The 21,273-nt window shown below is 36.8% G+C and overlaps 1 protein-coding gene across 13 annotated transcripts in view; it reads right to left on the reverse strand.

Annotated features, from left to right (window-relative positions):
- Positions 1-1,724: 1,724 nt before the first annotated feature.
- LOC134665829 (3',5'-cyclic-AMP phosphodiesterase) overlaps positions 1,725-21,273 on the reverse strand; it is a 614,694-nt gene continuing 595,145 nt past the window's right edge. For all 13 annotated transcript variants that reach the window (XM_063522834.1, XM_063522831.1, XM_063522833.1 and 10 more), the window contains 4 exons: positions 11,300-11,393; positions 6,539-6,648; positions 4,430-5,557; positions 1,725-4,247 (listed from right to left, as the gene is read on the reverse strand). In XM_063522834.1, the coding sequence (XP_063378904.1) occupies positions 4,185-4,247; positions 4,430-5,557; positions 6,539-6,648; positions 11,300-11,393 (1,395 nt within the window). In that variant the 3' untranslated portion in view covers positions 1,725-4,184. The remainder of the gene's footprint in view (positions 4,248-4,429; positions 5,558-6,538; positions 6,649-11,299; positions 11,394-21,273) is intronic.

Here is a 21,273-nt window from a genome sequence, read left to right on the forward strand (position 1 = left end):
CATACTTACCTACAATACTATCCACGCGTCCTTGGCACGAACTCCCGCCACCGCCCGCATTTAAACTGTCCCCGCGCGCCGCAAGGAAATGTAATCCTTAGCATTAGCGCACAGAGTTCAAATTTGGTAGTTTCATTTAGCGAATTTGTTAAATTGCTCTTATTTATTACATTGACCATGTTTTTGTGTGATTATGTATTGAATGTCACTTTGAACGTTATCAGAACAAAGTCTGCTAGAAATTATATCTATAACCATTTTTTCTAGCACGTTTAAGGCGTAAATATATACAAGTGATACAAATAATATTGATGTCGGATTCTCGGATAAATAGCTTAATGAAGTAGTTGTATGGCAATTAAATCAAAGACCTAATTATAACTTTTTTTATATATCAAGTTACGACGTATATCCGTGAGGCCCCGCCATTTATTGAATTAGTTATTTTTCGTGTAAATATTTTGACCGATTCCATTGTCGACTCATTATATATATTATTTTCGTCACGTTTACGAACTAAAAATACTATTACTATTTTTAACAAACAAGAACGGCTCTTTTTTTAAACTATTTTTTTTTACCTACTTCCGGAGAGAAAGTTGGTTGGATTCGAAAATAAAGTATCTTAAAATGATCTAAAGAACAGGAATAAAAAAAGAATTGCCTATTACTAAGTAATGTTTAACGTAAGCGTATCTTTCCTGGAGTACTTGTTAAGGTCGCCGGAAGACGCTGGATGTGGGTCGCTTCCAACCTGCACGTATGGAGGTCCAAGGTCATATGGTATATGGTATGGTATGGTGGTGGTATGGTATGGTATGGTGGTATGGTAGGGGTCTTATGGTTGAGATGATGATGATGATTTAATTCTGCGCGTGATACGGTATAGTTGTTTACAGCTGCTTAACTTACAAAGTAGGTTAATTATGCTTAATCGATAATCTCCTAGCATTATTTCTCATTATCTCTTTAAGTAGCTAGTCAGTTTTCATAATTCATTAATCCTTTGATTATAATAATAATTAATACGTGTAAATTGGCATTATCTGAGTATTAAAGATGTGAATACGATAGTTAATCATTTTATATAGGTAATTGCGTAGCGGAAAATATTGTGTGTGGTCTATGTGTACCTATGCATGTGCGTGTGTGCTATGTGTGTGTGCATGTACCTATTTCTGTTTTAAATGATAATAATCCTTTCTTAATCAACCTATATAATATTTAACCTTTTGACGGCCACAGTCGGCTGTGGTCGTCAAGTCTTGCCAACGACTGCTTCGCCAATACAATTGGGACTTACGCGGGATTTTCGCTTAAATAATCGCGATCGCCTGACGTCCGGGCCACGTCATGTTCCTTTGCTGTCTGGCGCTTATTGCGAAAAAAAATGTAAATACTTACAGGGTGTTATTAGTAATAATGTATAGTGGTGAATATAGATCATACTGAGCAACTTTTACTATGAGGTCAACGTTGAAATCGCGAAATAATTTGACTCTACCTATGTCCTTCCCCGGACCTCAAACTAGCTAACCTCCATGCTAAAATTCAGTGTATGACTAGGAGACCGATTCGAACTTTGAAAATCTTGTCTTAATATTACCTATATCTCAAAATCTGTCCACACTTTTGTATTGAGATTTTCGAAATTGCATCTTCAGATAGTCCTCTATCATCTTAATTATTAATATAAAGGTATGCACAATCAAAATGAAATCACGTTTGAGTTTTCTCCCATATCTTTTTATTCTAAATACATTAATATTCTTTAGTTCAACTCAAATAGTCATTTAAACTATTACAAGCTATTTTTTTATTTTAAACATAAATAATAAGTAATGCAAATGTCCAGCATTGCACACTTTAACTTGTTATTAATAATAATTTTATCTAGGTATTATCCAATCTTAACCGTAGTACAGTAAAACACAGAAGAGCACCTACTGCCACATTTAGTAGGGAGGCGAGTACATAAAAACATTTGTTCAGGGGTATACCATAACACTATAGACTCTGTAAAATTACTACAAAATCTCGAGTACCATGCATTTAAGCGTATCGAGTCTAACATACACAAGCTTGTGATCAGAATAAAGTATTACACAGTACTTTAACATTTCAAAAAAGATTTTCCATTCAGTAGAGTTATACTCGTTTGCTATGTTTTACGAGTCGAACTACGCAAGATTGGGTACGTACGTTATACACAGATCTACTGGTAGTACGAACATTTTATTCAACACAATTTTGTTACAAATACATAGGTACATTAGAAAACAAATGGTTCTAAGCGTAATCTTTCTATTATAACACACAGTAGTTAAGCGTTTTAATTTTTCTTATGCGAGTGTTGACTCGTCATACTGATCCTAAACTATGCTTCCAAAATCAGACATTTCGAAGACATTGGCGATTTCGCATAAGAAATTCCATAACTTTCTGATCGCCGTAAATCTTACTTTACCTACGAAAATAATGTACATTGGACCTTCATTCTTGACTCTGATGAATGATGGGTGAGAAAATGACCTGCATTTATAAAACATAATAATACTCATACTGAGATACTAGGAAGAATAAAATAAAGTGCAAGGAACTAAATCATAATTAATCAAAATATCTTTTGAGTACATGAAAGTATAGAGACCAGCTCGTAATCGTAAATAAACTAAGAGGATTTACATTAACATGGATATAATGGCATACAGACATCCTTAAAGGTACATTTGATTAAGTAATCGCACCCCCGTGTTTGAAATGCTGAGAGTACCAGTTATAATCGTAGGTAGACTTCTATGACAAGGATACTGTGGCTAACAACAATGTACATGTTACTTATATTGTGGGCTACGCCGGCTTACGAGTTACGTCAAGTCAGATCTGCAGGCGATGAAACAAGACTTTCATCTGCGCTAACAAAATATATTCCTGGCGCATTCTGTGATTGTAGCTGCTTACCTACGCTCAGGAAATACTTTCTTAATGCGAATGAATTTTGAAGTAAGTGTATCAGAGATTATTATACAAACTTAAAGTAGGTATGGTTGTTGTGCGAAGTGAGAACACGAATGAATATGCCCCAAAGACAGGGCACACTTAACATGTACTATTGCAAGACCCGGCCTTCGCCGCTACCGTTTACACACTTAGTTAATTACTTCTGCAAACACTTGTACTGATGATTCGAGAGAAAACTTAGTCGCAAACCACTCTTGTTAGTAGATATTTAACATTTGAATCAAACACTTCAAGCCGTTAGTTGCATACTTACATAAAACTTTTACCATAATATTCATGACTAACATTATGGGTAAAAGGGATAAAATACCTAAGTCACATAAAAATACATTATGCTAAAAGAAAAATGAAAAGGTATCGCCAGCGATCCTTACACGAAATGAGGTGCTAGTAGGTGTGCTACTCGTCGGGCGGCCGCCTCCGCGACCGCGGGCCGAATATCAAATATTCAGAAAAAGACACAACAACAACTCCGAAAGGCAATTTTTAAAATTTACCTTAAAATAGATTATAATTTACGATAGGTACCTATTACGTTAATATATTTTGGTGAATAACATCATTATCGCAAACCCGTATTAAATATGAGAAACGTGGATGATATGACAATATAAATTACCCTTTCATACCAATTAATAAGCGTTTTCAATGTCCTAACTTAGTCGCTCCGCGTCGGCGAGGCGACGATTAAATCTACTTATTTTATACCAACTTTATTTCAAACGAAAACTAACTACTTACAGGGGACCTGAACGTTTCTGTTAAACTTAGGGGATCGAACTTTACACATCTTTGGTTAGATAAAACAAAACAATAGTAAAAACACTAGACGATCGAATGTTACAGTCATTGGAGGGACATATTATTTAGTCGTTAGGTAACTCTAATTTAACATTGCATAATAATCACATATAAATAATCATGGTCGAAATGTTACGACGGACCCGGAGGTCGTTCCATTTCGACGTAAGCGTCAACAAGTGTTTACATTATTGTTATCCGATCGACGGGCGCCGCGCGCCGCCGCCGCCGGGCCCGGCCGGGCGTGTGCGACTCGCCACTCGCGGCCGCGGCCGCCACTCCGTCTCCGTCGGCTACTGCCACAGCTTCCACCAGACCTGCATCTTCTCGGAGAGTTTCTTACAGATTCCGAGTAGTTTCCGTCACATCCCACCGTCGCCCTCGCCCTCGCATTCTTCTGAGCCTTCACCCTCCTCCAGTGTTACCTGATGACAAAGTAAAGTGACGTTAAACTAATTAATTACCACCTGTGTTGGATTTATTTTTTGCCACATATATTCCTAATTACTTATTCCTTATATTTTGTTATAGGTTAAATGAAACGGCAAACTAATCGATTCATAAGTTAAGATTGACAATGACAAGATAGTACAATAAAGATACTCACTTGAAACCGTATTTGTTCTGGGCGATCGTCATCTGGCATAGTATGTGACTGCGCTAGCGCGGGCGGCGGTGAAGGCGGGATCATGCTCTGGTAGTAGTCTCGGTTCTCCTCCAACGTGTCCAAGATGTCTTGTGCGTCGGGGTGTACCAGGTCTGCCCACGTCTCCCATAGTGGATGCACAATGTAGTCGATGAATCCGACCTGACTCTTCTCTATCGTAGAATTGTGCCTGTCGCACATGGGACTGATATCCATTCCGTGTTCCCTCTCACGGTCCCCCTGTTGGAAGAACTCCTCCATGAGCAGCGCCACCCACCTCTTGTAAAGAGGTAGAGGCTTTGTGGGATTGCTCAGATCGGCACAATGTACGAGATTCTCTAACACCTGTATTCTGTCCGTGTAATTGTCCAGCAATAACACGCCACTACCGGCAACTTTCTTAGTCTCCACCATGGTTTTCAAATCGGCCAGGAGGCTCATGTGTTTCGACATGTCCGTCGAGAGCACCATGTCTATAACCATCTTTCTGAGCGTCTGCCTCTGTTTCTTGTGAAGGTTAACGAATATGTCGCAACCTTCGTTCTGTAGCAACTTGAACGCTACGGCGAGGTGGTGGTTTTCTAGGACGGACTCGTCATTGTACATGAGTGCGAGTTCCGAACTGGAATTGACTAGGAATTGGTTGGTGAGGCCGGGGTGGTCGACGTCGTGGACACAGGCGGCAAATAGGGCCGCGCACACCTCGATGGGAGTAAACACGGCGTCGAGAGCGGGCGTGTTGAGGAGCACGTTAGTAGACTGCGTGACGTCAGCGGCGTGCAACGAGTTGTGGAAGGGGTTGTCACGGATGTAGTGTTCCTCGAGGGTTACTGCAAACGCGAGGAACGTGCGTGCCGGGATCTGTAGTGTAGTAAGCAGCTCTCTCGTAGTGAAAGCAGCATAGGCGACGGCGGTAAGAGGTCGGCCGCATGACAAGTCTCCAATTCGGAAGATATCTACACCCCAGCGGTCGAGCTCACTGAGGCACCTGCCGAGTTCTTCCTCGTGGGGCGTTTCCACACCATACCGCGGCACGCGTTCTCCGGTGAAACTATTTGTGTGTGTCAACGTCCTCTTCACGCCAGTGATCTGAGAATAAAACGTAATGATGAGATTACGACATGGCTTCAATACATTTATTGTTGAGGGACAACGGATGCGCGCAAGTAGCCGCTCGTACGTATGACCTCTTATTTGAATACTGGTATATTCAGGGTCACTAGTTAGTGATGATTAGATAAGTAAGAAAAAATATTGAGATTGCGAAAATAAATAAAGCGGCCCCGATTGGTTTGTTTACCACTTGTGTTATCTTTTACATTTAATAGGTACGCAGTAGGTATATAGATATTAAAAATGGAGATAGTTATAAGGTAAAACTCTTTGAATAATTTTACATAATTACATAATTGTAAATATTAACGAATAAGCAAACGTGTGTGTTGATATTATGTATAATATATGCGTGAATAAGTAAAAATACCAACCAGTGACATAGTGGTAATGGTACCAACCTGTGACATAGTGGTAATGGTACCAACCTGTGACATAGTGGTAATGGTACCAATCTGTGACTTAGTGGTAATGGTACCAACCTGTGACATAGTGGTAATGGTACCAATCTGTGACTTAGTGGTAATGGTTGGTACCATTAAAACTCTTTGAATAATTTTACATAATTACATAATTGTAAACATTAACGAATAAGCAAACATGTGTGTTGATATTATGTATAATATATGCGTGAATAAGTAAAAATACCAACCAGTGACATAGTGGTAATGGTACCAACCTGCGACATAGTGGTAATGGTACCAACCTGTGACATAGTGGTAATGGTACCAACCTGTGACATAGTGGTAATGGTACCAATCTGTGACTTAGTGGTAATGGTTGGTACCATTAAAACTCTTTGAATAATTTTACATAATTACATAATTGTAAACATTAACGAATAAGCAAACATGTGTGTTGATATTATGTATAATATATGCGTGAATAAGTAAAAATACCAACCAGTGACATAGTGGTAATGGTACCAACCTGTGACATAGTGGTAATGGTACCAACCTGTGACATAGTGGTCGCCGGGCCGCCAGGGCGGGGCTTCTCCTTCTTCTTGATCCTCTCAGACGCCTCATCGACTTGTAAAGACGGCAAGTCAAGCTCTTGTTGCTTATCTGAAAAAAAAAACATAGCTCAGTTTCTTCAGAATTGTGAACTACTTTCATCTGACAACTCATACAACTCATGCAACTTTATGAACTACACGCAGATTTCACGTTGTAGGTATCATATTAAGTTCAACTTTTTAGTCCCTGATTTATATCACAACGACAATAAATATGAAATTGAATTTAAAAAAAACATTACCAATCCTATATGTCCTCACTATATGTTTGATATAAGGTAAATACGTCTAAACTATCTACATCTTTAATAACGGTGTGGGTCCCACATATTCGACCTATTTTACTACCTAGGGGTCCTAGGGTTATGATTTATGATTGACTGTACCTACTGATATATTCTCTGTCATTCACTGATTGATTTGTTTGTACCACAATGTATCAACAGTATAATATAAAAAATAGAGTAGCCGTAATTTCAGATTTAGTACTTATCATATGGAGTCCGAATAGAGTAGTATTTTATATGTACTCGGAAAATGAATGTTAAATACATAATTAATTAATTATTGTCGTATGCCTCAACGAAAAAGAATTTTCATCACACTTGCTCGGAAAAGATGTATTTACACGTAGGGCTTGCGGGCGGGAAATTGAAATTTTCGCCCTAGGGCGGAAAAAATCTTTTCCGAGCAAGTGTGATGAAAAACACTTATTTACACGTAGGGCTTGCGGGCGGGAAATTGAAATTTTCGCCCTAGGGCGGAAAAGTGTTTTATACAGAAGTTTGTTTTTATTAATTCTCCTTTTTTTCCTTACAAGTGTGATGAAAAACATTGTGTGTGCCACGGGCGGTAAAGAAATTCCGAACTCGTGAACATTTTAAGCCCTCGCTTCGCGTCGGGCTTAAAATTGACACTCGTTCGTAATTTCTTATTTCCCGCCCTTAATACACAATGTACTATTTATTAACATTTATAACATGTTTGACACCAAAATTACGTGTCATATGGCGTCATATTTCTATGAAAAATTATATAAGTGCTTAACAGGTTTGCCTAAAATCGTATATATCTGCTACCGCTGATATCATTAACGAAAGAAAGTAGGTGAACATGTGAAGTGATAGATTGGATTGATATCGTTCTAGGTCGCGGTATGTGTGCCACTATGACCGAGCTGTATCAATCAATATAAATATGTACTTCATAAATTAGGTGCCAGGTGTTAACACTTCACACCAGGGGCCCGCCGTTTCTCAAAAGCTTGTAACTTGTAATACAAGCGGATGTCGCTTTTTGTTAGAAAGGGACTTCCACTTGTATTACAAGTTACAAGATTTTGAGAAACGGGCCCATGTGTTAATATTTACTCGATATAAAATACAATTCTAGGGTAGAGTAATTCGTTTGCACATACCCATAAAAATTTACTAAAAACGACGACTGTGAAGGTGACAGTGTATTTGAAGGTGCCAGATAATGATCGGATTCAGTCAGATTTAGAACTAATCAGATCAATGTTACGGCGGCTTATGTAATCAATTAACGGTTAAAAATGAGTTCCCAATTTGCGATACAACGCCGGCTCGTCACAGACGCCGAGTCGTGATTGTATCATTTCAGCACTTAGGATTATGCTTTGTACACAAGTTGTTATCAGTTTTACTACAATGGTGCTACGCAATACGCGCAGACCACCTTTCGAAATGTAGATACAGGAATATTTATCTTATCCGAGTTGATAAGAAATATAATGGCAATAAAAATTATATTTAGCATCTAGTGGTTTTAGTTTTGCCCTAATTTCATTATTAAATATGACCGAAATGTTGGTTCGATTAGTTTGAGACGTATTGATGGAAACCGACGGATTACGTCTGTTGGGTAAAAACACGTTTTTATTAATAGACCGGTGCCGTATAATCATAACGAACTCTACGGTTAGTATATATGTATATTTTTAACGCGATCAAAGAAGTGGATCTAGATTAGGTACAACTACCTTACCCTACATAATTTTATTAGCAACTATCTAAAGTATACTCTGGCCTAATTTATTCTCGTGATATAAAAATGCTGTAAAACATAAGGCATTATAAAATTTGCAATAAAAAAACGTTACGCGATTCAATAAAACTACTACTAAACTAGGTACGATCCAGCGAGACTCACGCCAAATTTATGTTATGAGGAAGAAAACAAAATAGGTATTTCTGATTGCTAAGTAATTAATTTATGCCAGCCAGAAGGGAAAAGTTTGCGATGGACAGAGCTGACAAAATAAATTAATCGCTCGTTGCGAGCGACAGACAATTGCCTCAATGACTCGTTGAGCCTCTGAAATATCCATGTCCTGCATATTTTATGTACCTAATAAACTCCACTTGAATATTCATAACGACGAAGGCCCCGCAGACTAATGGTAATAATGGGGAGAGTTATCGTCCCCTAAGAACTAAATGGGTGCTAAGGGAAACATTTCAATTTATTTATAAAGACTTGAGTGTTTCTTTCAAAATAGCAATGATGTTGGATACATCTCAGTGGTTAAAATGGGACGATTTGTACTAAGTGCGATGAGTTCAAAGCTCGAAAATGGTTTGTTAAAATATTTACTTACACTTGCGAAGCTTCAACTAATTATAAAATGTGACTTGTGCACGAGTGCACTTATCGGCTATTTAGCAGGATGCAGTTCGTTGAACGCTCTACTATTGTTGAAGATACGTACTTATAATACTCAGAACATATATTGTATTTTTGCTAAAAACCGTACGTATGATTGTACCGAGTGAACGCTAGGAAAACAATTTTGCTGCCAATAACACTATACTTTTCTATACTCGTACCTAGCACAGAGCGCCATTTGATCGTAAACACTGTAATTTAAGATCATCTTGCGGTTGTTACAGTTTATGTTGTTTACACGCTAAGCGTAGACGTTTTAAACAATAATAAAATAGACATTGCTTCTTCGACAACTTTAACCCCCAACCCGAGTTTTGCTTACCAGAAATGTCTGCGCAAGAGGTTATCATAGCTTCATTATCTCTAGATAACTAATGTTTATTTATTCTGTATACAACCTGCCACATAGTAAAGTGAGAGAATTAGATGAAGTAGTACTTCAAAACGTCCACAATAATCACAGTGTGCTATTATATCCGGCCAAGATAGCACACGTCAGTCGGGAGCCAGTAGTACGATAGTTCAGCTCGACTGAACAACAAGATAAGAAGCGAGCTACGCTTAATATTTTATTGCCTCAAAGAGCTCATCCGCTCGTTTTAATGAGTGTAAATCTTGTCTACGATTACTACGATTAGATACTGTATCTTTGAAATGATAACATGAAACCTGTTTTAGGTGGATATATTATTAAAAAGCATTATATTAAAGCAGAGTCTAGTAAATAAAGAAGACTGACAATCACAACGCGAGAATCGTCAACATTGTAGAGGGCATCAAATATTATTTTTACATTTTATTGAAGTATTTGTGTATGAAAACTGCCACTCTACTGATATTTATAATATCAAAACGTAAAATTGGACTTGCATGACCGCGTCACAAAAGTAGATTTAAAGCAAAAATAAATGGATTTATAAATATTGATATTGTTACTCGTATTAAGTAATAATTAATCTAGTAAATGCATGTTAGTAATTAAGTACGTACCGTAAAATTTGCACGCCGTAAGTAAGTCGACAGAATTGTGCTGGACTTATATTTCTACTTATATGTAACATCTGTGTTAACCATGATCCTATTAGCAATTAAATTACAAATAGTAAAAAGACACGCGACGAACGCGATATTGTTAATCCTCTTAAATATTTACTAGTTTCTGATTAAAGGTACTTCTCTATATCATGAAGTAGTAGAACAATATCGTATTAAAGTAAGGCGGGGTCAAGACGTCATTGTTGTTTGGGCGGGCGGGCGGCACGCTGTTGACGTCACGTAGGCTCGTACAAGGCCTCTATTCAGAGGAACTGTTCGGTTTATGGCTAAGCTTTGGTAAAATTTAAGTCAGGTAATAACCTTTTTTTTTAATTAACTCAATAGAGTTAATGCAAAAAAACCATCGTGAGACGCTAAGGGTAAAATGTAAATACGATCGAAGCCAAATTTCAATAAAACGCATTTCTTTCCACTAAGATACGAAGGATACGAGCAGAATAAGTAGCGCTTCAAAAGCCTACGTTTGGATATTGAATATTGTAAAGCCTTTAAGCGTTTCGCTGACATTGTCCTTTTATTTATTTTATTATTCATTGTAATGGCAACAAAAGAAAGGAGATACGATACTGTTGATACATCAGATACAAAATTTGCGTTAAGTTCTTCTGTAGGTGGTTTACTACAATTTTTTTCATAATATCTGGAATTACTCAAACGCGTTTTTGTTTACAAAACGTTTGTAAAATTGCGTAAGACCATGTTTTCAGTTATTAACGGCTGTGTATCGGCTTTTGTGAAAAGCTTACATTCCTAGTTTTATGTTGGTAAACACTGCTTTCATAACTGAAGTAAAACATATTTCTTTCTGGTAATTTATTAGATTTCTATTCCTGACAGTGTGAAAATGCGTTACAAATTTTGTACAGATACGAAATTTGTAACATATAATTTACGATTCTCCTGCTTCTCAGTCGTTCACTCTTTTCCTTGGACAGGATAAAAAAAAACGAACTTACCTAAGAAAGTGGTGCAGATGTACTCGGAGATCATGTTTCCGGATTTGCTGGATTCCGAGAAGTGGCTCAGCTCCTTGTTCAGCATCCGTTTGAACTGAAAGTGCAACATCTCCACTGAATGAGCCATCCTAGCAGCACGGCGTCGCAACCAACGAGTTGGTCCACAACGGAACGATTGTCTCTCGGCGCACACGCGCATTTCACAATTATTTAAAAAAAGTCAAAAAAACTTCTAAACAGTTTCAGTGTTCCTAATTAGTTTGTAACTTATTTAGCGTTCACCGCGCGAGCGAAATATTTGTCACGATAGTAGGTCAACGCGTGTATTAGTATCGAGCGCTAGGGCAATACTGAAGCCACGCTCGTCGCAGCGATACGATATCCTCGCTCCTAACGTCTAGACTGTCGTCATCACATCATGCTACGTACGAGTACTTGTACCTACCGTACTAGATGGAATCACTACACTCAATAGGTATTTTATCCCGAATTCGTATGAATCGGATTTTCACAAACGCACGCCAGGCACTTTTCCTTTATGTATTGCCTCTATTTGTTGGCACGATGCGGTTCTCTGATTGGATTTGTCGAGCTCTGACCGACATGGCTTCAGTTTAAAGTAGTAAGTATGGCCAGACATGGCTGCTTTAATCTAGATGCAATTAAAACGTTTGCAGTCTTTGCTGTAACTATGTACGGGCAAGGAGTTTAATTTTAGTACCATTTCATACCTACTCGAATAAGGTCCATAGGGACATTATTGATTGTCACTGTGACAAGGTACGAAATGGTACGGTACGGTAAGGTACCTAGTTACGTTGAAAAACTGCAGTAACGAGATCCTGCGAGTATAATCAAATTGGATAAAGTAACGAATAAATAATTAGCATTTTATTAAATAAATGTAAACAAGATAAAGCGATTGGATAGCGACGATACGGATCAAATCACGCTAACAGCATCGCAGGTGGCCTAGCAACGCGATAAAAGCTACGCGGAAAACTGATACGTTTTTGGTCCCATTGGGCACGATTGCTGGGCGGCTGGGTAATCCATCAACCAACAACCAACACTGAGCGTGACATAAGATTATTGTATCTTGTGTAAAATTCTAAACGTGTACTTGACATAGTTTTCTATAACCTTGTGACATTATCCCCGGTTAGCTCAGATTAAGAAGTCTACTTCCGACGTACAATTAAATGATCTGGCAAATATTCGGCTCAGTTTGCTTAAATCTAATGATTTTGGGCAGGGATAGAGATAGATATATGTATGTAGTTTAGTATTAGGTAGGTATTACTTCTACGATGTCACGTCATTGACTCGACGTTACTTATCTCTAAGACAGATTGGTATGCGATAAAGGCGTCTGTTTACACAGAATTAGCTCTGAAAAAGCCAATTCTATTCTTAGCCAGTTCGATATTTTAAGTAGGCAAGTATTCGTGATTACACTTTTTGCTGTAACAATCACCTCCGGTAAAAGGAAATAAGAGTTATATTTATCCGAAAGGAACAGAATTACTAATATAAAGCGAATTAGGCGGTTGCATAAAAACGCGAGTTCTGAGTGTCACTTCACGGGACAGTGATTTTCGCTCGCTGACGACATACAGTCCGGGTCCGACTGTGTCGTTCAGCCAGTGAGAGTTGTTTTGTGTCCGCAGCCACATTAAAACTAACCAAATTACAACGCATTTGTAAAGTAGGTCACCGCGCCAGATAAATTATATAAGATTCTCCGAATTCTGTAAAGAACAACGCCTCTTACTGGAACACGCATTTGCATAATTTCAGTTAATGAAAGTTGGAGGTTATTATTCTATTAGACATTCTGGAGAGTGTCCAAAGATTTCGGAGTAAAGAGAAGTGGAATGACGGTCACTCGGTCGGCGTGAAAACGTGAAAATATTGCCCGAGTCAGCTTTCTAAGAAGTGAATCACTTTTCTGAAAAGTCGAAGTTAATGACGTATAATTTTGTACGGTCTTTTTGATAAATAGCAGTAACAGTATAAGTTGATAGCTCGTTTTAAATATAAAATTACTTGATCTATGTGTTTATTAACTACATGTATTAAAGAGCAATTGTAACAGTACATCTGATTACACATAATATTTTTCTAATTATTATCTGATTTGTAAGTTGTCCTTGTTCTTATGTATCCATTGATTATGACTGATTAAGAATTCTATTCAGCGTCTCAATGACTGGGTTCTAACAGTCATCCAGAAATCCCCACGGATAATCACATAATCGCTTATTACGACTTGAGATCGTAATAACCAATAGTACCCAATGCCATGATACGAGTATTAGAATCGTTAGGTATAGAATTAGATTAACACGATTAATATATGTTAATTTATTTATTTGTAACCCTGCTGCACAAAACGTTTCGTCAAATACTTGTAGTTATATATATATTTGGTACATAAATGAGAAATTATGAATGTGTAAAACAGTGAAAATATTTTTTTTTCATTAAATATTTACATTATAATACATTTTAATAGTTGTTTTTTATGTCTACATAACGCTGTAAATGTCACAAACGGTCAGAAGTAGGTAATTACATATATGGTTAGACTTTTTTATGTTTGAATGTAACAACAACTAGTTACAATCAATAACTTTTGAGTAACTTTCAGATAACCTATCAAATGGAACTATACACCGTAGCTACAATAATATTTAATAATTCACGAACCTGTATAGGTAGTCGTACCGTAATGTGCATAAAAGTTGCCACGATGTGTGTCGCCATGTGATAGCAGTACGAGTTTACTCAGAGGGAAATATAGAGTCGTGACAATGCAATTGTGACCATTAGAGCGGCAGTAGGTACCGGGAATATGTGCCAGTTGGTTAGTACTGGAGTTTATTCATATTGGTTTTTTATTTCAACATTTTAGTACAGGGAAAATAAGCAATGATTACAAACAAAACGTTATATAAAATGATTGAAATAGTGCTGTGATGTGACATGGATTAAATTAAGTCAGCAAGCGACCTACTTAGTAAAAAGTAATAAAATATTTATCCCTTTTGTACGTAAATTTGAAATGGGAAATACGGAACTTATTACAGACGGTAACCGCAAATGCCCTTAAGGGACCGCTCAGCTCATATCAGAAAGCTGTCACGGGTAACTCCTAGCGCACTTCCTTTACGACGTCGCATGATATGATCATATGACGGTGACGTATAAAAGCGACATTATAGTTTGATGACGTTTATACAGGATAATGTAAACGTGCCTAAGTTGTTAGTAAATACTCGTACACGATTCGACTGGATCTTTTATATATAGTAGTGGGTTATAAATGTAGCCTTTGTAACAGCATATGAATAATGTTCATTGTGACGTTTACACAATAGAAGTGCTATGTGAACTACCTGTGCAAGTCGACACTATGTTATCAACCGTCATGGCGAACGGAAACGCAAAGCACACGACTGACAAACTGACTTTTATTTACCATCTTACTCATACTCATACTCATATATTTTATTGCATTTCATGTGTACAGAGGGTCTTAGGGCTAAGTACAGTTTCAACATGAACCCTGCGAGGGTATAGCAACATATTTAAAACTAATTAAAATTAAACTAGAACATTTAGTTCTCACTTAAAAACTCTTGGATACAGTAATATGCTTTGCTAATTAAATGTCGCTTTAGTTGCACTTTAAATCTATTTATGTTTGTTTCTACCTGTATGGACTTTGGAATTTTATTATAAATATTGACTGACATGGCAAATGGACCAGAGTGGATCATTTTCATGTTGGAGTTAGGGCGGGCTAATCTAGTGTTGGGTCGTAAGTTTGATGGACGAGTGTACTGTGGGAAAAGGGAAATGTTGCTTTTTACGAAAGTGCTTACTTCTAAAATGTACAACGACGGCATAGTTAAGATGTTATGTTGAATGAAGTACTCCTTGCAACTTGTCATAATATCTATGTTTGCTATGATTCGAAGGCACCGTTTTTGAAGTAAAAATAATGTTATTGCATCAGAACTATTGCCCCATAGGACTATGCCATACTGTAGCCATGCGTGTGCGTATGCGTAGTAGGCACACAGGGCTGTCTTTTCGTCGGTACATTTTTTTAACTCGTATAAGGCATAAGTAAATCGGCTCAACTTTATAGATATTGTATTTATGTGCTCCTTCCAATTTATTGTAGAATCAATGTGTATGCCTAGCAGTGGGAAAGTTTGGACGCATTCTAATGTAGTGTTATGAAATGAGAAGTCTATATCTATGCTACGTTTCTGATACGGTCTAAATTGCATGAGTTTTGTTTTATTAAAGTTAAGTTTTAAGTTATGATCATTTAACCAGGTGACAATATTTGCAAGGGTTGAATCTAATGTTGTATTTAAATGTAATTCATTACGGCAAGGTATTATCAACGATATATCGTCAGCAAAGAGGGTGCAAAATTTATCTATAGCTTTGGGCAGGTCATTTATATATATTAAAAATAAAATACAGCCGAGAACGCTGCCTTGAGGTATAGATCGACTAATATTTGTTTTTTCAGATTTAAGTGTTTGTATGGTACCCGTTATATAGTTATGGTATTCTATTTCTACACATTGTGTACGACCTGTAAGATATGAAATGAACCAATTGTGAGCTGAACCTCTAATACCTATTCCAAATAACTTTTCTAATAAAATGTCATGCAAAACACAGTCATAAGCTTTGCTCATGTCTAGCAGGATACCAATAGCATATTTTTTATCATTTATAATGTTTAACACCTCATTTATATATTTAAAAACCGCTGAGGTTGTTGATCGGCCTTTCCGAAAACCATTCTGTGAATCGTTAAATATTTTAAACTTCTCACAAAAAGAATATAAACGGTTTGACATTGCAGTTTCAAAAATTTTTGAAAACGTAGGTAGAAGGGCTATGGGGCGGTAATTGCTACAATCATTTTGGTTACCTTTTTTGTAAATTGGTTTAGTAACGGATATCTTAAGTAGATCTGGGAATGTGCCTTCGGTAAATGACTGATTAATAAGCAGTGTTAATGGAAGTGTTAGCTCCTCGGCACATTTTCTTATTAAATATGGCGGTAACTCGTCCTGGCCATAGCTTCTTTTATTTTTTAAACCTATAATTAATTTAAAAACTTCTTGTGGGGTGACGGGGCTAAGATACATAGAGTTTTGTGACGGTGAGATAACAGGTCGCCCGCGCGGAGGCTCAGAATTTGAGCTCGTTGCGCCTACAGAAGTAAAGAAATTATTAAATGAGTTTGCAACTGCTATGGGATTTTCCGTTAGATTTCCGTCAATATTTAATTTAATATTATTTCTATTCTTTTTTGAGAGTTTATTTGTTTGTTCTTTAACTATATGCCACATTGTTTTTACTACATTATCAGTTTTTTTAATACGTTTAATATTTTGAAGCTTTTTTGACACTATAACTGTTTTTTTTAATAATTTCTCGTACCGCTTGTAATTTTCATTTAGTATTTGGTTATTAACTTGGGACGCTAGTACTTTTAGAAGTCGTTTATGTCTACAGGATATTTTTATGCCTGTTGTTATTGGAACAGATAAAGCAACACAAATAACAAAACATTATTTAACTCTTTTTAATTAGCATAATAAAATCATTTTTATCACAAACACCGTTTCCGGCTCTATTTTAATAGGTATAGCGATAGCGTTTATATCTTTTTATCCCTCCATATTGACTTCAAATCGATTAAAATGTAACAAAATGATGGTTATTCACCAATAACATAGAAACCCGTTACATATTAAAAGGAAAAAATAAAATCAACCATTAAAACAAGAACCAACGTGCATATTTTGATGAAAAGGGGTCATGCTCACCAAATAATGCTTAAAATAATAAACTTGTCACTGCATTGTTCGTGGTTACACTCTTCATACATAGAATTAGTAGAAATCCAATAAATGAACAAGCCAAATTTTGTATTGTTCATACATAGGCATGACCAATCTAGTAAATGGACTATAGAAATTTGGTTTGTTCCAATACTGGCTAAATGAATCAGAATCGTTTTCTATGCAGAATCACAAAAAACAAGCTCAATACGATTGCGTTTACATATACATTTGGGAAAAAAATTAAATCTACGCGACACCAGTAAATGAACACACTGTTCATTTACTGGTTTCAGAACATTTGATGAGCCAGTAATGGAACTATAAAAAATAAAGACTTAATCGCATAATACGCCGACAAAGTGTACATAAATAGAAGGTTCAACTCTTAATCTAACCAAATAACTAAACTTTGTACTGGTAAAAATTAAATAAGCACTTCATATGTTGCTCCAAACGTACACTGTTCTTATCTGGGATCTAATATTTTCATACAAAACTTCAAATCCAGAAACACGTAAACTTCAAACGCCAGTCACATCCTAACTTGTCGAAAATAAATTTATTATGGGTTGTCATTGCATAGGAAATAGAGTTGTTAATAAGAAAAAAAATAAGACAAGTGGAACCTTGTAATACAACGGAGTCTAGACGTCATATTCATAAAAAATTACCCATCTGTGCCGTGCCATTGCATAGGAAATAGAGTTGTTAATAAGAAAAAAAATAAGACAAGTGGAACCTTGTAATACAACGGAGTCTAGACGTCATATTCATAAAAAATTACCCATCTGTGCCGTGCCTTTTTACCCCACCTATACATGAACATCAAGATGACAAGAGAAGTAATAAAAATTCTGAATTAGCAACAGTGACGTTAACAGTCGATAAACAAAATGAACAAAAATAGATTTTTATAGAACAATCGTGGAAATGACCTGAACACACAAATAGCAACAGATAAAGCTATTTATGTGTTTGACAATCATCGCGATATGGAGATTATCGTAGTAAAGCTTAGCTTAGGATAACGGAAAATAAAAAGTAGAAATTTCCATTACTAAGTCGATGGATCAATTACATTTCTTTTTATTCAGAGTTAAAGTCAGTATTACTCGTACTTAGATCAGTACGACTGATTTAGTTAACAAGTCAATGTGTCTGTTTTATGCATGATTCCTTGCAATTCATTTAATTTCATATTATTATTCATAAGTAATAGGAAGGTCGCTATAGGTGCAGTAGGTGCCAACTTACCGACCGTAATATTTAATTGGGAGTGACGGTTTGTTGATATCAATTCGGTGAAGTATTCTGAATATTCGTAAAATAGTAGCTGACCGAATGAGTGCAAAGTACGAGCGAAGAATCTCCGTTTTAGCTTGGGGTAAAATGCTGTCGTATGTTCGGATGTTTTTTAAGCCATTGGGGCTTGCGAGCTAGTTTTATGTAGGTATTTTTATTTCATGAAAAGAGTAAACTTTGCTTTTACGTTTAATATTGTAGGTATTTAGAGCGCATATGCAAGCTAGGACAACGCAATCTCGGCCAGCAGGCTAACTGCACTCCGGTGAGTCATTCATTGCACAAAAACCTTTGTCTTTTTCATTTTGTCACTTTTTATTCTGCGAAATGAATATTCGTTCTCTCTCTCTGAACAGTCTGAACAAACTAAAACTCTCATCTTCTGGGTATTCCGCGCGTAGCTGATTCAACGCAGCGAAATTTGTGAGAAAATGTATTTAAATTCCGATGAGGAAAACGGGGTGATACGAATTCATTACGTTTCAATTTTGATCAATGTGATTCACGGTTTGGGTTAAGGTTTGTATTTATTAGCCTTTATTTTCCCAGTTTTGTCCATGTACCTTCAGTAAGGAAAGATTATGTAGGTACATGTTTAATCAATAACATCATAAGAAATCTTAAGATGGTTTTGACCTAGGTTTAATATGGGACAATGCGCTGTTTGTATGCTTGAAGTACAATAAGGCGAATGAACGTGGTTTAATCCTAAGGAGTATCCTAATCACTAACCCTAATACGGATTGGAGACGGATTGCATGTACTCGTATGAGATAATTATAAAGGAATTTAAACTGTACCCAAGTATACCCAAGATCATTTTCAAATGCAACCCATGTGTATCAAAACATTACCTAAATACCTAATGGTCATCGTCCCAGAATTTTCGGTAAGATATAGATTTTAACTTTGAGTAAAGATTAAGGAATGGGCAACATTTAAGTAAGAAGAAGTAATTGAACTTTCGTTTGCTGGGTTTTTTATTGTAAATATATATTTTACAATCCAGTGTGTGTTCAGTTGTTTATTGCGGACAACGGATCGTCCACAGGCTACAACCATGACCTACATGTTTTGCGGCAACCATTCATTTATATAATATGCTATTTACTCAAAGCTTATACATACCATTACCACTTATCGATATGTATTACTTTCGGTATTATATTTATAATGATTTCAGTTAGGAAGTAGGTATTTAGGTTTAGGTAATACTCGTATTAACAGCAAAATCACTTGAATCACGATAAGGATGAAGTGTAGGAACACTTGAACATCCTTATCATTATCGAACGTATGATTTTTTATTTATTTAATCCACGTGACATTATATTAGACACAGCACATCATAAACCTGTATGAGCTGCCTGCCAATGTTTTTCTACAATTTAAATCTCTACCATACAAAACTAAGGTCAAAAGCGGACAAAGCAGTAAATAACAACTTTTGTTTAAAATGAAATAAATGCACATAATAAATCGTAGGTTGAATAATTTTACTGAGATACTATTCAGAAGGATCAGGGAGTCTAGCCAAGATCATAATCATACATCAACAAACGCCAAACGAAAAATAAAAATGTGATGAATTAACAGGTGCTACGGAAAATTACGTAACTATTTACATACATATATGTATATGGAATGGCCAGGAATGACACCAAGAGGCTCGACGGAATGTCACGGTGCCTTGGAGCATGGGCTGGTTTGGGACGCTACTTGCGTTGATACCCTGGCATCGTCCTATGTTCCAAGCACCAAAGATGCTGCTGGCGCTGCGGCTTCCTCAGCCGAAAGCCTCAAGTTTGGTGTCGGCCAAGTGCGCGTCGACTGTACAAAGACCTGTCGGCGCGCCTAATAGACCCAGGGCTAGCCACTATTTCGCCTAGCGTATTAGTATCGCCATACAGCGGGAAAACACGGCCAGCCTTCTGGGCACCTTACCCGTTGACGGCGACCTGGGCCAAAATCTTTATCTGTAGGTTTTTAAGTTTTATTGTGTTTGTTTATTTCTTCTTTTATTTTTATCAATAAAGTATCTACACATTGGTATTTCCATACATTATCTAAGTTTTGATTGACGTTTTCTATCAACGATTCTCATCTTGTCTAGGCCCCTAGAGATATATTATGATTCTAATAATAGACTCTAAGTTTCGCATTTGCGTGTCGCATGTTGTTGTTCTAGTTAGTTTTATTATGAATGAAACGTTATCTCGAAATACCTACCTAACTAGTCCAATCAATCCATTCTCGCTGGTCGACGTGACGCCCGCCACGATCCTGCGTTCCTATCTCCTCGGTCCGCAATACATGCAGAAGTAGGTACCAACAGGACGCGTAATATGTTTGCGTTGTGTAATAATGTTGACTGTACGAGTGTCGTCGATAAACGAGTCCTATCAAACGCAGCCCGGATAAGCCTATAGGAGCCCGATTCGGATTTTGAAATAGACATCTATTAGATATCTTTTAGACATCACCAAGATACGATAACGATATGTTTAAGATCTAACCTGTCAAATTTGACATTTGCGCGATTCTGGAGATACTCTTAAACGATTTCCACAGGATATGACTTAGAGATCCAATTCACATCTAATAGATATCGTAGGTACTCTATTGCCCGAATTGCGCTACAAAAGAGAACTAGTTGATATCTAAACTATAACGTATCTAGAATGGATCTAGTACGTGTCGTCTCTTGTGAATATCTTGAAGGTCGAATACGGCAGCATAGCGGATACGATTTGCGCATACCTATGTTAATACGTAAGGTAACTT

Source organism: Cydia fagiglandana, chromosome 7, assembly GCF_963556715.1.
Source record: "Cydia fagiglandana chromosome 7, ilCydFagi1.1, whole genome shotgun sequence".
Lineage (NCBI taxonomy): Eukaryota > Metazoa > Arthropoda > Insecta > Lepidoptera > Tortricidae > Cydia > Cydia fagiglandana.